The sequence below is a fragment of the Salvelinus alpinus genome, chromosome 20, assembly GCF_045679555.1.
Source record: "Salvelinus alpinus chromosome 20, SLU_Salpinus.1, whole genome shotgun sequence".
In the NCBI taxonomy this organism is placed as follows: Eukaryota; Metazoa; Chordata; class Actinopteri; order Salmoniformes; family Salmonidae; genus Salvelinus; species Salvelinus alpinus.
The window spans coordinates 21,215,340-21,231,300 of record NC_092105.1 but is presented as its reverse complement, the minus strand read 5'-3'; the positions used below and the strand labels follow the sequence as shown (position 1 = coordinate 21,231,300).

At 41.3% G+C, this 15,961-nt stretch overlaps 1 protein-coding gene across 1 annotated transcript; it reads right to left on the bottom strand.

Moving 5' to 3' along the window:
• Positions 1–301: 301 nt before the first annotated feature.
• On the bottom strand, positions 302–1,546 carry LOC139547211 (potassium voltage-gated channel subfamily E member 2-like). Its single transcript, XM_071356293.1, has 2 exons — positions 1,466–1,546; positions 302–1,260 (listed from the first exon to the last, which is right to left on the bottom strand). The coding sequence occupies exon 2, from the start codon at positions 1,252–1,254 to the stop codon at positions 922–924; it is 333 nt and encodes a 110-aa protein (XP_071212394.1). The 5' UTR covers positions 1,255–1,260; positions 1,466–1,546; the 3' UTR covers positions 302–921.
• Positions 1,547–15,961: the final 14,415 nt, after the last annotated feature.

The window sequence follows — 15,961 nt, the reverse complement described above, 5'->3', positions numbered from 1 at the left end:
GATGAATGGAGCAAAGTACAGAGTGATCCTTCATGAAAACCTGCTCCAGAGCGGACCTCAGACTGGGGTGAAGATTCACCTTCCAACAGGACAACGATATATATATATATATATATATAATTTCTAAAAAGCTGTTTATGCTTTGTCATTATGGGGTATTGTGTGTAGATTGATGAGGGAAAAAAACATTTGAATACGTTTTAGAATAAGGCTGTGACGTAACGAAATGTGAAAAAAGTCAAGGGGTCTGAATACTTTCCGAATCCACTGTATGGAGACTGTTTAGTGCCAACAATAAGGGGTTAAATACATCTCAAATATATGACAGACACTTCAGAACAAACTTCTTTTAGATTTTGTTTTGGGGTGGGCTATCTGTTGTTCCATGTAGTGAATATGTTATTCAATGCGTTTGTATGGGCTAGTAGCAGTAAGGCCAAATACCTACATATATGTTATACTTCAAGGGGTCTTAAAATTCTAAATAAAATAGCAAAAGGATTCTTTGTATGACCTTAAAACAATTCCATATAGCTTAGTAGAACCCTCCCCTGGCTTAGATAGGGCTTAGACTCTTATTTCATCTTTTTTTGGTAGGACTGTGTGTGTGTGCTGCCCTCTACTGGGTACTCGTGGTTTGACAGCCCAATTACAGTCCCTACCTCTTTAGCACAGATAATTAGACTCCTAGTCAGAGGTCAGATAACCACATCAGTAATGATAGAACCACTACATTATTTTGATTACTATCCATGATCAACATATTTGTTATACAATCACTACAACACTTTTGTTACTAATACTATAAGATTATTTTACTTTAGAACCATTGCGTGTCTGTACGTGTGTGTTTGTGTGCCTGTGTGTTTGTACATGGTATATGTGTGTGTTAGTGTATGGCGTGTGTGCGTATAAATTAGGTTAGTTGGCTGTGGGGTTGTTTATGACGCCACTCTGCTGTTGAAGCTGTGCAGTCCAGTCCTCTTCAATGTATTTGTGGCAGGGGTCGTCCGAATGCTCGCGCCGCTTCAACTTCACCGTGCTCGCCAGGATCGCCACGACGATGAAGGCAAACATTCCGATATTCAATGTCAGGTACCAAACGACGTTCCTGAAGTTCTCCTCTGCCAGAGTGTTGTCCAGAGCCTGTTCTGCCTTTGAGGAGTTCCGGCTCCAGTTGTCAAGGTAACGGCCTAGGGCATGGGTCAGAGAGTCCTCCAGGTGGAGGGTCATGTTTGACCAATTAGGCAGCATGATCACCTGGTGGGCGGAGTAAGCATAGATCGAATGGGATCAATGGCAGAAGAGAAGATATTGACATTGTACTGTCTTTCTATGATCTGTGCGTTGAATCTTCATATAAGAACAAAAAGAAGCACATACACAGACAACACATTATATACAGAATCAGACAAACGGTGAAGCTTCATACCGTCCAGTTGTGACTTTAAAAAAGAAATCTGACCTGTTCAGGCTTTCCAGTATCAGTCTAGGGAGGTTGAAGAGAGGTTCCATTCACAGGCGTCGATATAGAGGCAGGGTCCTGGAGAGGGGAAGTACCATGAGAAAGAGACAAATATCCCACCACACAACCAACCAACTAACCAGTCAACCTCAGCCTAGGACAGAGCCAGTTACAAAAATAAACAATACTCATATTTTATGTACAGTGTGTGTGTGTGTGTGTGTGTGTGTGTGTGTGTGTGTGTGTGTGTGTGTGTGTGTGTGTGTGTGTGTGTGTGTGTGTGTGTGTGTGTGTGTGTGTGTGTGTGTGTGTGTGTGTGTGTGTGTGCGTGTGTGCATGTTTCTGATGACCTTGAGAAACAGCTTAAATGGAAAGGGGAGTAGAGTTGAGGGTCACTCTCACCCTGCCACACACTGTAGCCTACATTTGATTTTTTAACAGCAGCACTGCTATCAATTGTGGAATGTGTTCTAATACTTGAGAAGTCCACATGGGGGCAGGCAGTACCACGATACAAAGTATCAAGTTTCATGCACTCAAAGAGGATCTCAAAAAAGAGATACAATCTTATCCCTGAGCAAAAGGACACAACAAACATGCTAGCATTCAAGACAATAGTGTAAATTAAGTGTAATAATCTTTGCAAAAGTGGATAGATATAATTTGACGTTAGTGGTGGAGCTCTTCTTTAGTATACCCCACTGTCTTGCCCTCTGCCAATTATTGTCTGTAGTACAGTTTGTAGTACTGACATTGTTCCCGCTTGTGAAATTCCATAGCAGTACCCACATTTGCCACTAGATAACAGAGAACTTATCCTGGTGTAATGACACCACATGTTCCTCAGGGGTTAATTGGGAATTCAGAGGTGAGGCAGCCCTATTTGGAGGGGTTAGGGTTTAGTGAAACCAAATATTTTAGGTTTGGTTGATCAAATATGCCAGGCTACGGAAGCTTCCGCAATGAGCCATCTGTAATCAGTCTCGTTGCGGGACAAAGCAAAGGTTAGGGTTGAACATGAAGCTAGGGTTATGGCTAGGGTTGATCTGGGGTGTGGAGATGAAGTTAGGGTAAGGATTAGGGTTAAGGTTATGGCCAGGGTTAGGGGTGGACGGGGTGTGGACATTAAGCTAGGGTTAGGGTTTTGGCTAGGGTTTGGGTTGAATGGGGGTGTGGACATTAACCTCTCTTGGGTACGTGAGACGTTAGCGTCCTACCTCTTCAACAGCCGGTGAAACTACTGGGCGCCAAATTCAAATACAGAAATACTCATTATAAAAATTCAGAAAACAAAACATATTTTACATAGGTTTAAAGATTAACTTCTTGTGAATCCAACCACGGTGTCAGATATAAAAAATGCTTTACGGCGAAAGCATAACTTACGATTATTTGAGAACATAGCCCACTAGACAAATCATTACAAACAGTAACCAGCCAAGTAGAAGAGTTACACAAGTCAGAAATAGAGATAAAATTAATCCCTTACCTTTGATGATCTTCATATAGTTGCACTCAGCAGACATTCATTTACTCAATAAATGTTCCTTTTGTTCGATAAAGTCTCTTTATATCCAAAAACCTCCGTTTTGTTCACGCGTTTTCTTCAGTAATCCACAGGCTCAAACCAAGTAAAAACGTAAAGGCAAAAAAATCCAAATTGTGACACTTTAGGGTCCACTCATTCAGACTGCTCTTACTTCCTCATTTTTCAGAATACAAGCCTGAAACAATTTCTAAAGACTGTTGACATCTAGTGGAAGGCATAGGAACTGCAATTTGAGTCCTAAGTCAATGGATACTGTAATGGCATTGAATAGAAAACTAGAAAACCAACAACAACAAAAATACTTCCGGGTTAGATTTTCTCAGGTTTTCGCCTGCCAAATCAGTTCTGTTATACTCACAGACACTATTTTAACAGTTTTGGAAACTTTAGAGTGTTATATGCATATAATATCTTCTGGGGCCGAGAAGCAGGCAGTTTCATTTGGGCATGCATTTCATCCAAAATTCCGAATGCTGCTCCCTACCCTAGAGAAGTTAAGCTAGGTTTAGGGTTATGATGAGGGTTTGGGTTGAACGAGGGTGTGAACATTAAGCTAGGTTTAGGGTTATGGCTAGGGTTTGGGTTGAACGGGGGTGTGGACATGACGCTTCGTTTAGGGTTGTGTCACAACTTGCAGACTTGTTTGCGTGTTGCTGTGCGTTTTGTTGCCAACCTTACTTTGCTACCTGGCAAGTCTGGGGTTTGTGTGTGTGTGTGAAGTCATGCTTGGGTTATGATATTATTATGATAACATAAACAGTAAACAGCTTTGAGGGTTGAATAGTGGGTGAGTGTCTGTGAGAGTCAGAGGTCACGATTATACTGTACAATCCCACATGGAATTATGCATGTCTTGTATCTGTGCACATACAGTACCAGTCAAAAGTATGGACACACCTACTCATTCAAGGGTTTTTCTTTATTTTTACTATTTTCTACATTGTAAAATATTAGTGAATACATCAAAACTATGAAAAACACATATGGAATCCACACTTTGCCTTGATGACAACTTTGCACACTCTTGGCATTCTCTCAAACAGCTTCATGAGGTAGTCACCTGGAATGCATTTCAATTAACAGGTGTGCCTTGCTAAAAGTTCATCTGTGGAATTTCTTTCCTTCTTAATGCATTTGAGCCAATCAGTTGTGTTGTGACAAGGTAGGGGTGGTATACAGAAGAAAGCCCTTTTTGGTAAAAGACCAAGTTCATATTATGGCAAGAACAGCTCAAATAAGCAAAGAGAAACGACAGTCCATCATTACTTTAAGACATGAAGGTCAGTCAATCCAGAAAATGTCAAGAACTTTCAAAGTTTCTTCAAGTGCAGTCGCAAAAACTATCAAGCACTATGATGAAACTGGCTCTCATTAGGATTGCCACAGGAAAGGATTACCCAAAGTTACCTCTGCTGCAGATTATAAGTTCATTAGAGTTAACTGCACCTAAGATTGCAGTCCAAATAAATGCTTCACAGAGTTCAAGTAACAGACACATCTCAACATAAACTGTTCAGAGGAGACGGCATGAATCAGGTCTTCATGGTCGAATTGCTGCAAACAAACCACAACTGAAGGACATCAATGAGAAGAAGAGACTTGCTTGTGCCAAGAAACACAAGCAATGGACATTAGACTGGTGGAAATCTGTCCTTTGGTCTGATGAGTCCAAATTTGAAATGTTTGGTTCCAACTGCCGTGTTTTTGTGAGACGTGGAGTAGGTGAACGGATGATCTCCGCATGTGTAGTTCCCACCGTCAAGCATGGAAGAGGACTGTGATGGTGTGGGGCTGCTTTGCTGGTGACACTGTCTGTGATTTATTTAGAATTCAAGGCACACTTAACCAGCATGGCTACCACAGTATTCTGCAGCAATACGACATCCTATCTGGATTGCGCTTAGCGGGACTATCATTTGTTTTTCAACAGGACAATGACCCAAAACACTGTGTAATATAATAGATGGTGCTGGAGAGGATGGCTGCTGTTTTTATTGGCTATTAAAACCTCTTGATGCTAGGGGTCAGATTTTTTAATTTTTTTAATAACGTTCCCAAGGTAAACGGACTATTTCTCAGGTCCAGATCGTAGAATATGCATATAATTTACAGAGTAGGATAGAAAACACTCCAAAGTTTCCAGAACTGTCAAAATATTGTCTGTGAGTATAACAAAACTGATTCTGCAGGCGAAAACCTGAGAAAATCTAACCCGGAAGTGATTTTTAATTTTTTTAAATCTGTGTTTCCTGGCCCGTTTTTCTTCCATTTAAAGGGGTATCAACCAGATTCCCTTTCCAATGGCTTCCTCAGGCTGTGACCAGGCTTTAGACATAGTTTCAGGCTTTTATTTTGAAAAATGAGCGAGATATTTCAAAAGTAGTCAGGTGTCCTCTGATTAGTTCCTGCGCGCCAGAGGGTAGCTCTCCATTTTCTTTTTCTCTCTTATTGAATAGGTTACGGTCCGGTTGAAATATTATCGATTATGTTTGTTAAAAACAACCTGAGGATTGATTATAAAAAACATTTGACATGTTTCTACGACCATTACGGATACTTTTTGGAATTTTCGTCGAACGGAACGAGGCTTTGGTTTTCTGAACATAATTCGCAACCCAAATGGCGTTTTTTTGTTATAAAAGTAATATTTATTGAACAAAAAGAACATTTGTTGTGTAACTGGGAGTCTCGTGAGTGCAAACATCCGAAGATTATCAAAGGTAAGCGATTAATTTTATTGCTTTTCTGACTTTCGTGACCAAGCTAACCAAGCTAATATAAGGCTAACTGTTCTAGCATTGATTGATACACTCACAAAAGCTTAGATTTCTTTCGCTGCAAAGCATATTTTCACAATCTGACACGATAGGTAGATTAACAACAAGCTAAGGTGTGTTTTGGTATATTTCACTTGTGATTGCATGATTATAAATATTTTTAGTAATATTTTTGAATCTGATACGTTTGGGAATTTTCTTGTGCCTTTCAGGACCGGAACGAGGCTGTAGTTTTCTGAACATAACGCGTAACCCAAATGGTGTTTTTTTGTTATAAAAGTAATATTTATCGAACAAAAATAACATTTATTGTGTAACTGGGAGTCTCGTGAGTGCAAACATCCGAAGATTATCAAAGGTAAGCGATTAATTTTATTGCTTTTCTGACTTTCGTGACCATGCTAATTTGGGGCTAGCTGTTCTAGCATTGATTGATACACTCACAAAAGCTTAGATTTCTTTCGCTGCAAAGCATATTTTCACAATCTGACACGATAGGTAGATTAACAACAAGCTAAGGTGTGTTTTGGTATATTTCACTTGTGATTGCATGATTATAAATATTTTTAGTAATATTTTGCGCCCTGCAATTCAGCGGTTGTTTAGGAAAATGATCCCGTAAAAGGGATCCGTAGCGCAGAGAAATTAACCAACCATGCTATTTTGTTTGTTATTTCACATTGTTTGTAACTTATTTTGTACATGATGTTGCTGCTACCGTCTCTTATGACCGAAAAGAGCTTCTGGACATCAGAACAGCGGTTACTCACCTTGAATTGGACAAATCATTTTTCTTTAATGAGTTGGACGGGAAGGATATACTCCAAACACCCGAACAGGCCCTCATCCCCATAATTCGCTGAGAAAGAAACTGAGATTTTGCAGAAAAAGATCGGGGTGCCTTGTGAGGATCAGGCGACGAGTGTCTAATCTGCCTTTGCCATCCGTACTGTTAGCCAACGTTCAATCGCTGGAAAATAAATGGGACGAACTGAAAGCACGTATATCCTACCAACGGGACATTAAAACTGTAATATCTTATGTTTCACCGAGTCGTGGCTGAACAACAACATTAATAGTATACAGCTGGCAGGTTATAGACTCTATTGGCAGGATAGAACAGCAGCCTTTGGTAAGACACGGGGCGGGGGCCTATGTATATTTGTAAACAACAGCTGGTGCACAATATCAAAGGAAGTATCAAGGTTTTGCTCGCCTGAGGTAGAGTATCTCATGATAAGCTGCAGACCACACAATCTACCTAGAGAGTTTTCATCTGTATTTTTCGTAGCTCTCTACATACCACCAAAGACCGATGCGGGCACTAAAACCACACTCAATGAGCTGTATACCGCCATAAGCAAACTGGAAAACGCTCATCCAGAGGCGGCACTCCTAGTGGCCGGGGACTTTAGTGCAGGGAAACTTAAATAAATGTTATCTCATTTCTATCAGCATGTTAAATGTGCAAACAGGGGGAAAAAACTAAACCACCTTTACTCCACACACAGAGACCCGCACAAATCTGACCATAATTCTATCCTCCTGATTCCTGCTTACAAGCTACATTTTTTATAGGAAACACCAGTGACTCGGTCAATAAAAAAGTGGTCAGATGAAGCAGATAATAAACTACAGGACTGTTGTGCTAGAACAAACTGGAATATGTTCCTGGATTCTTCCGATAGCATTGAGGAGTACAAAACATCCGTCACTGGCTTCATCAATAAGTGAATCAATGACGTTGTCCCCACAGTGACTGTACGTACATACCCCAACCAGAAGCCATTGATTACGGGCAACATTCGCACTGAGCTAAAGGGTAGAGCTGCCGCCTTCAAGGAGCGGGAAGCTTATAAGAAATCCCTCTATGCCCTCAGATGAACCATCAAACAGGCAAAGCATCAATACAGGACTAAGATCGAATCGTACTACACCGGCTCTGACCCTCGTTGGATGTGGTAGGGCTTGCAAACTATTTACAGACTACAAAGGGAAGCACAGCCGAGAGCTGCCCAGTGACACAAAACCTATTCCCTCTCAGAAGACTGAAAAGTTTTGGCATGGGTCCTCAGATCCTCAAAAGGTTTTACAGCTACACCATCGAGAGCATCCTGACATGGTGCATCACTGTCTGGTATGGCAACTGTTCGGACTCCGACTGCAACGCACTACAGAGGGTAGTGCGTACGGCCCAGTACAGCACCGGGGCCAAGCTTCCTGCCATCCAGGACCTTTATACTAGGCGGTGTCAGAGGAAGGCCCTAAAAATTGTCAGACTCCAGCCACCCTAGTTCTCTCTGCTTCCGCACGGCAAGCGATACCGGAGCGCCACATCTCGGACCAAGAGGCTTCTAAACAGCTTCTACCCCCAAGCCATAAGACTCCTGAACATCTAATCAAATGGCTACCCAGACTATTTGCATTGCCCCCCCCCCCCCTCTTCTACGCTGCTGCTACTCTCTGTTATTGTCTATGCATAGTCACTTTAATAACTCTACCTATATGTACACGTTCCCTCAAATACCACGACGCCGGTGCCCCCGCACATTGAATCTGTACTGGTACCCCCTGTATATTGTTATTTTACTGCTGCTCTTTAATTATTTGTTATTCTTATCTCTTACTTTTTTAAGGTATTTTATTAAAACTGCATTGTTGGTCAAGGGCTTGTAAGTAAGCATTTCACTGTAAGGTCTACACCTGTTGTATTCGGTGCATGTGACAAATATAATTTGATTTGATTTTGACTTGTAAGGGCTGTTTGACCAAGAGGGAGAGTGATGGTGTTGCATCAGATGACATGGCCTCCACAATCACCCGACCTCAACCCAATTGAGATGGTTTGGGATGAGTTGGACCGCAGAGTGAAGGAAAAGCAGCCAACAAGTGCTCAGCATATGTGGGAACTCCTTCAAGACTGTTGGAAAAGCATTCCTCACGAAGCCGGTTGAGAGAATGCCAAGAATGTGCAAACTGTCAGGCAAAGGGTGGCTACTTTGAAGAATATAAAATATAAAATATATTTTGATTTGTTTAACACTTTTTTGGTTACTACATGATTCCATGTGTTATTTCATTGTTTTGATGTTTTCACTATTATTCTACAATGTAGAAAATAGTCCAAATAAAGAAAAACCCTTGAATGACTAGGTGTGTCCAAACTTTTGACTGGTACTATATATAAATATATATATATATATATATATATATTGTGGTAAACCGTGGGGTGTTGGGTTGAGCATATCCAATCATTTGAATTTACCACAGGTGGACTCTACCACAAGTTGTAGAAACATCTCAAGGATGATCAATGGAAAGAGGATGAACCTGAGCTAAATTTCAAGTCTCATAGCAAAGGGTCTAAATACTTATGTAAGTAAGGTATTTCTCTTTTTTAGGTTTAATACATTTGCAAAAATTTCGAAAAACCTGTTTTCGCTTTGTCATTGTGGGGTATTGTGTGTAGATTGATGAGAAAAACATTAATTTAATACATTTTAGAATAAGGGGTCTGAAGACTTTCCGAATGCAAATCCTGCAGGCTGTTTTTATATTATCTTCATTATTGTCAAGTCATATGGTCAAGTGCAGCAAAGAAAGACCTAGTTAAGCTGCAGCTGGCCCAGAACAGAGCGGCACATCTTGCTCTTCATTGTAATCAGAGGGATAATATTAATACTATGCATGCCAGTCTCTCTTGGCTAAGAGTTGTGGAATGACTGACTATGTCGCTTCTTGTTTATAGAAGCAAATTGTTTGCATTGTCAAATTACACACAGCGCTGGCCCACACACACTTACCCACCAGACATGTCACCAGGGGTCTTTTCACAGTCCCCAGATCCAGAACAAATTCAAGGAAAAGTACAGTATTATACAGAGCCATGAGTGCATGGAACTCCCTTCCATCTTACATAGCGCAAGTGAACAGCAAGCCTGGTTTAAAAAAACAAAGCAACATCTCACGGCACAACGCCTCTCCCCCATGTGACCTACTTGTTGTTGTAATGTGTGCTCTGGGAGTCAGGAAGCAAGTTCTGGGAGTGAATAATTTAATAGAAAAACAGTACAAAACAAGAAACACGAACAACGCACAGACCAGAAACAGAAACAAAGACGCCGTGGGAAGGAACCAAAGGGAATGACATATATAGGGCAGGTAATCAAGGATACGTGGGAAGTCCTTCAATACCGTTGGATAAGCATTCCTCATGAAGCTGGTCGAGAGAATGCCAAGAATGTGCAAACTTTCAAAGGTTTTTTCAAAGTGGCTTTTTTTCAAAGTGGCTACTTTGAAAAATATCAAATATATTTCGATTTGTTTAACACTTTTTGGTTACTACATGATTCCATCTGTGTTATTTCATAGTTTTGATGTCTTCACTAATATTCTACAATGTAGAAAATAGTACAAATAAAGAATGAGTAGGTAGTGTATGTCAGTGTGTTCTCCTTTCTCTGTCCCGTGACTACCTATTTCACAACATCACTGCCTCATCCCTTACACATCACCACCACCAATTATGTTGCGCATATAGGAGAAACTATGTACATTGCTAACACGTCATTGGCTGTGGAATGTTAAACCAAACAATACATTGAGAGGAAAATGACTAGCTAAGTGAGCTGAGCTTATGATAAGCCTCATTGATTGTCCACTGATTCCCATGTCCCCAAATAGCCTGCTCATCTGAAACTGTGATTCCAAAGAGAGGTAAATATTTAATTTTGCCATTGAGGTCTTTTTTCTGTGGATTAATTCTGTAATCTTCTGAATCCCAGACACGCCGCCCATAGTTTGGTCAGGAGTGTATGGTATGAGTGGAATGTGTCGGGTCTGTGTTTGCGGTATGTTACACAGCATTAGTTAATGCCCAGACCACATTCCCACCATGTTTGATTCCGGACCGTCACCCCCCATGAGCGGGAATATCTTGGAATTAAGTGTTTACGTTCACAAACCATTGGTCAATGACTCACTCACTTGACTGTACAGAGTACTGCATATAAAATTAATTAAAGCATTCAGTTGATTGTTATCATTTGTGTTGAATATGTATGATAACCTTTCATACACACACAAAGTGATGTGAGAATGCTGGTGTGATGTTCCCAGTGAATTTCCTTCTCAGTGGGGAGTGGACTCTGATGGGCTCTGATGCAAACACACACACTCCCACATGTGATGTGAGAATGCTGGTGTGATGTTCCCAGTGAATTTCCTTCTCAGTGGGGAGTGGACTCTGATGGGCTCTGATGCAAACACACACACTCCCACATGTGATGTGAGGATGCTGGTGTGATGTTCCCAGTGAATTTCCCTCTCAGCTTGGTGGAGAGTGGGCTCTGACGGGCTCTGGGGTTGAAAACGTTTCCTTCACCTCCCCCTTCTGCAGGTATTGTAAATACAGGTGAATTTACACCTTAATGAATATTACACCTTAGTGAATATCTAGTAAGAACCTGTCGTGCATCATGTTCTAATAGCTGCACAACCTCAGATATCACAAGATATTTAGACTAGTTCAAGCAAGCTTTCTTATCCCTGTCTGGCCCAACAGGGACGCTGGCTCATGTTGACTCCAATGCTTCCCACAGTTGTGTCAATTTGGCTGGATGTCATTTAGGTGGTGGACCATTCTTGATACACACGGGAAACTTTTGAGAGTGAAAGACCCAGCAGGGTTGCAGTTCTTGACACAAACCAGTGTGCCTGGCATCTACTACCATACCCCGTTTTAAGGCACTTACATTGTTTGTCCGCTCACCCTCTGAATGGCATACATACAGTCGTGGCCAAAAGTTTTGAGAATGACACAAATATTAATTTTCACAAAGTCTGCTGCCTCAGTTTACATATACTCCAGAATGTTATGAAGAGTGATCAGATAAATTACAATTAATTGCAAAATTTCAGCCCTGCCACAAAAGGACCAGCTGACATCATGTCAGTGATTCTCTCGTTAACACAGATGTGAGTGTCGACGAGGACAAGGCTGGAGATCACTCTGTCATGCTGAATGAGTTTGAATAACAGACTGGAAGTTTCAAAAGGAGGGTGGTGCTTGGAATCATTGTTCTTCCTCTGTCAACCATGGTTACCTGCAAGGAAACGTGTGCCGTCATCATTGCTTTGCACAAAAAGGGCTTCACAGGCAAGGATATTGCTGCCAGTAAGATTGCACCTAAATCAACCATTTATCGGATCATCAACAACTTCAAGGAGAGCAGTTCAATTGTTGTGAATAAGGCTACAGGGCGCCCAAGAAAGTCCAGGAAGCGCCAGGACCATCTCCTAAAGTTGATTCAGCTGCGGATTCGGGGCACCACCAGTACAGACCGTGCTCAGGAATGACAGCAGGCAGGTGTGAGTGCATCTGCACGCACAGTGAGGCGAAGACTTTTGGAGGATGGCCTGGTGTCAAGAAGGGCAGCAAAGAAGCCACTTCTCTCCAGGAAAAAAATCAGGGCCAGACTGATATTCTGCAAAAGGTACAGGGATTGGACTGCTGAGGACTGGGGTAAAGTCATTTTCTCTGATGAATCCCCTTTCCGATTGTTTGGGGCATCCGGAAAAAAGCTTGCCCGTAGAAGACAAGGTGAGCGCTACCATCAGTCCTGTGTCATGCCAACAGTAAAGTATCCCGACACCATTTATATGTGGGGTTGCTTCTCAGCCAAATTTGGCTCACTCCCAATTTTGCCTAAGAACACAGCCATGAATAAAGAATGGTACCAACACATTCTACGAGAGAAACTTCTCCCAACCATCCAGGAACAGTTTGGTGACGAGCAATGCCTTTTCCAGCATGATGGAGCACCTTGCCATAAGGCAAAAGTGATAACTAAGTGGCTCGGGGAACAAAACATCGATATTTTGGGTCCATGGCCAGGAAACTCCCCAGACCTTAATCCCATTGAGAACTTGTGGTCGATCCTCAAGAGGCGGGTGGACAAACAAAAACCCACAAATTCTGACAAACTCCAAGCATTGATTATGCAAGAATGGGCAGCCATCAGTCAGGATGTGGCCCAGAAGTTAATTGACAGCATGCCAGGGCAGATTGCAGAGGTCTTGAAAAAGAAGTGTCAACACTTGAAATATTGACTCTTTCCATCAACTTCATGTAATTGTCAATAAAAGCCTTTGACACTTATGAAATGCTTGTAATTATACTTCAGTATTCCATAGTAACATCTTACAAAAATATCTAAAGACACTGAAGCAGCAAACTTTGTGAAAATTCATATTTGTGTCATTCTCAAAACTTTTGGCCACAACTATACACAATCCATGTCTCAATTGCAGTGGTGAAAAAAGTACCCAATTGTCATACTTAAGTAAAAGTATAGATACCTTAATAGAAGTAAAGAAGTAAAAAGTCACCCAGTAAAATACTACTTGAGTAAAAGTCTAAAAGTATTTGGTGCTAAATATACTTAAGTATCAAAAGTAAATGTAATTGCTAAAATATACTTAAGTATCAAAAGTAAAAGTAGAAGTTCAAATAATTTTTAATTCTTTATTTTAAGCAAAGCAGACGGCACAATTTTCATGTTTTTAAAATGTATGGATAGCCAGGGGCACACTCCAACACTCAGACATAATTTACAATTGTGTTTAGTGAGTCCACCAGATCAAAGGCAGAAGGGATGACCATGTGTTGTCTTCATAAGTGTGTGAATTTGTCCATTTTCCTGTCCTGCTAAGCATTCAAAATGTAACGAGTACTTTTGGGTGTCCGGTAAAATGTATGGAGTAAAAAGTGCATTATTTTCTTTAGGAATGTCGTGAAGTAAAAGTAAAAGTTGTCAAAAATATAAATACAGTAGTAAAGTACAGATACCCCAAAAAACTACTTAAGTAGTACTTTGAAGTATTTTTACTTAAGTACTTTACACCACTGCTCAATTCTCAAGGCTTAAAAATAATTATTTGGGGCCTCCTGAGTGGCGCAGTGGTCTAAGGCACTGCATCGCAGTGCTAGCTGTGCTCACTAAAGATTCTGGGTTCGAGTTCAGGCTCTGTCGCAGCCGGCCGAGACCGGGAGACCTGTGGGGCGGTGCACAATTGGCCCAGTGTCATCCGGGTTAGTGGAGTGTTTGGCCGGCAGGGATGTCCTTGTCCCATAGCGCCAGGTACATGGTGTTTCTTCCGACACATTGGTGCAGCTGGCTTCCGATTTAAGTGGGCATTGTGTCAAGAAGCAGTGCGGCTTGGTTGGGTTGTGTTTCAGAGGACGTACGGCTCTCGACCCTTCGCCTCTCCCGAGTCCGTACGGGAGTTGCAGTGATGAGACAAGACTCTAACTACCAATTGGGGAGAAAACGGGGTGAAAATAATAATAATAATACAAATTAAAAAATATTTCTTTAACCTGTCTTCTCCCCTTCATCTATGCTGATTGAAGTGGATTTAACAGGGGACATCAATAAGGGATCATAACATTCACCTGGTCAGTCTGTCATGGAAAGAGCAGGTGTTAATGTTTCGTATACTCAGTGCACTGTAGATTAAATATATTTGTAAGATAGGCTACTTTATTGCAATCGTGTTTGTTCTTTGTCCTGTTGCTCGTTATCTTGGCCCAAAACAACAATAAACAAAGAGTGGTCTGACTGCCAGTGATTTTCCACCGAGGAGGATGATATCATTGGTTTCGGCTGTGGAGGAGGAGTGGCAGATGACTGATCGCGACCAGTAAGATGAACTGTTAGATCCCTGTTGATTAAACTCTCATTGAGGATGTGAGACTGAGAGACTGAGACACCGTTGACCCAACAGCAGCAGAGGTTCAAATACCACCCTGCAGGCAGCATATATACACTCAGAGGAAACAGGGAGCTTTAATCAACCAATTACAGGCATTCATTAGGCTAACTGAGACCATCAACAGCAGAAGTGCTAATGCATGGACAGCTAAATAGAGAGACGTGTAAGAGTATCACACATCCATTTGAAAAACATATTTTTGCCATGTGAACAGGCCATAAAGGAGGTTGTGATTTGGTTTGGTTATTAACAACAACGTGGGGATACTGAGTGAGCTCCTCTTAAATGTTTTCACCTGTCCACTTTCAGAACCACTGGAGCATTACTTTAATTAGCGAGGCAGTGTTCATGTGTATTGTCCCATTCCACATTTCCTGCTTGGCTTCATTAGAAATTAAATAGGCTTGAAATACTAGACTAGAGTTCGCCGAATTTGGCTCGCCTGAGGTTTTATTTGACCCCTGAAGTTTTCTGAGCAAAAATGTTTTATTTAAAAGAGAAAAAAAATCCATTGTTGGACAAAAGACTGTAAAAACATGAGGAAATCAGCTCCAAGTGATTTTAATTTAAGAAATCTGTTCCCAAGTATTCCCACGTATAATAGAGAGAGACGTGATCGTATACAATTGTAAGCAAGGTTTGAAATTAGTATGTTTTAGTGAAAATTATATCTGTTTGGGATTCTTGCGGTCAATTTGCAGTCTACATATTATTTGTAATTATGTTCCAGCCGCTCAATAAAAAATAGTCCCGAGGCTGAATCTAGTTGCGGATGCCTACACTAGACCCTTCTCTGAGTCAGTCTTATCATGAGTGTGGGACATTGAGGTGTTAATCATATGCACGGTTCCTTTTCTGTTGACCCGTTGTTTATTAGGACACAACTCACAGAAACCTTGATCACCGCATACTTATGGCTGAGATTAGTGTACCTTGTTAACCCAATTAACCCAAATGAGAGAAATGAGCACGTTTTGCCTCTCAGGCTGTTTTCCTGTGAGTGGCTCACTGTGAGAGGCTGAGTGTTTGTGTTTTAGTGTTTACTGGCTCATCTCTTTCATGGCCAGTCCAGCAGTCAACGCTACATCTTATCTTACATTTGACTCATTTAGCAGATGCTCTTATCCAGGGCGACCTACGGGAGCAATTAGGGTTAAGTGCCTTGCTCAAGGGCACATCGGCATATTTTTTTAGCTCGTCAGCTCGGGAATTCGGCTATTGGCCCAACGCTCTTAACCGCTAGGCTACCTCTCGCCCTTTATCGGTTCATTCATGGATCCATGTAACATCATTCATACCGACTCTTCTTATACCAAATCTCTACCATTGACTGTAAGTAAGTATTGAGTGGAATGTGTCAGTGCCACAGTGAGAATACACACAAAGCTAGAAGAG

Excerpts from the sequence above, each read along its gene's own strand:
- LOC139547211 (XM_071356293.1), bottom strand. The coding sequence starts at position 1,254 with ATGCTGCCTAATTGGTCAAACATGACCCTCCACCTGGAGGACTCTCTG.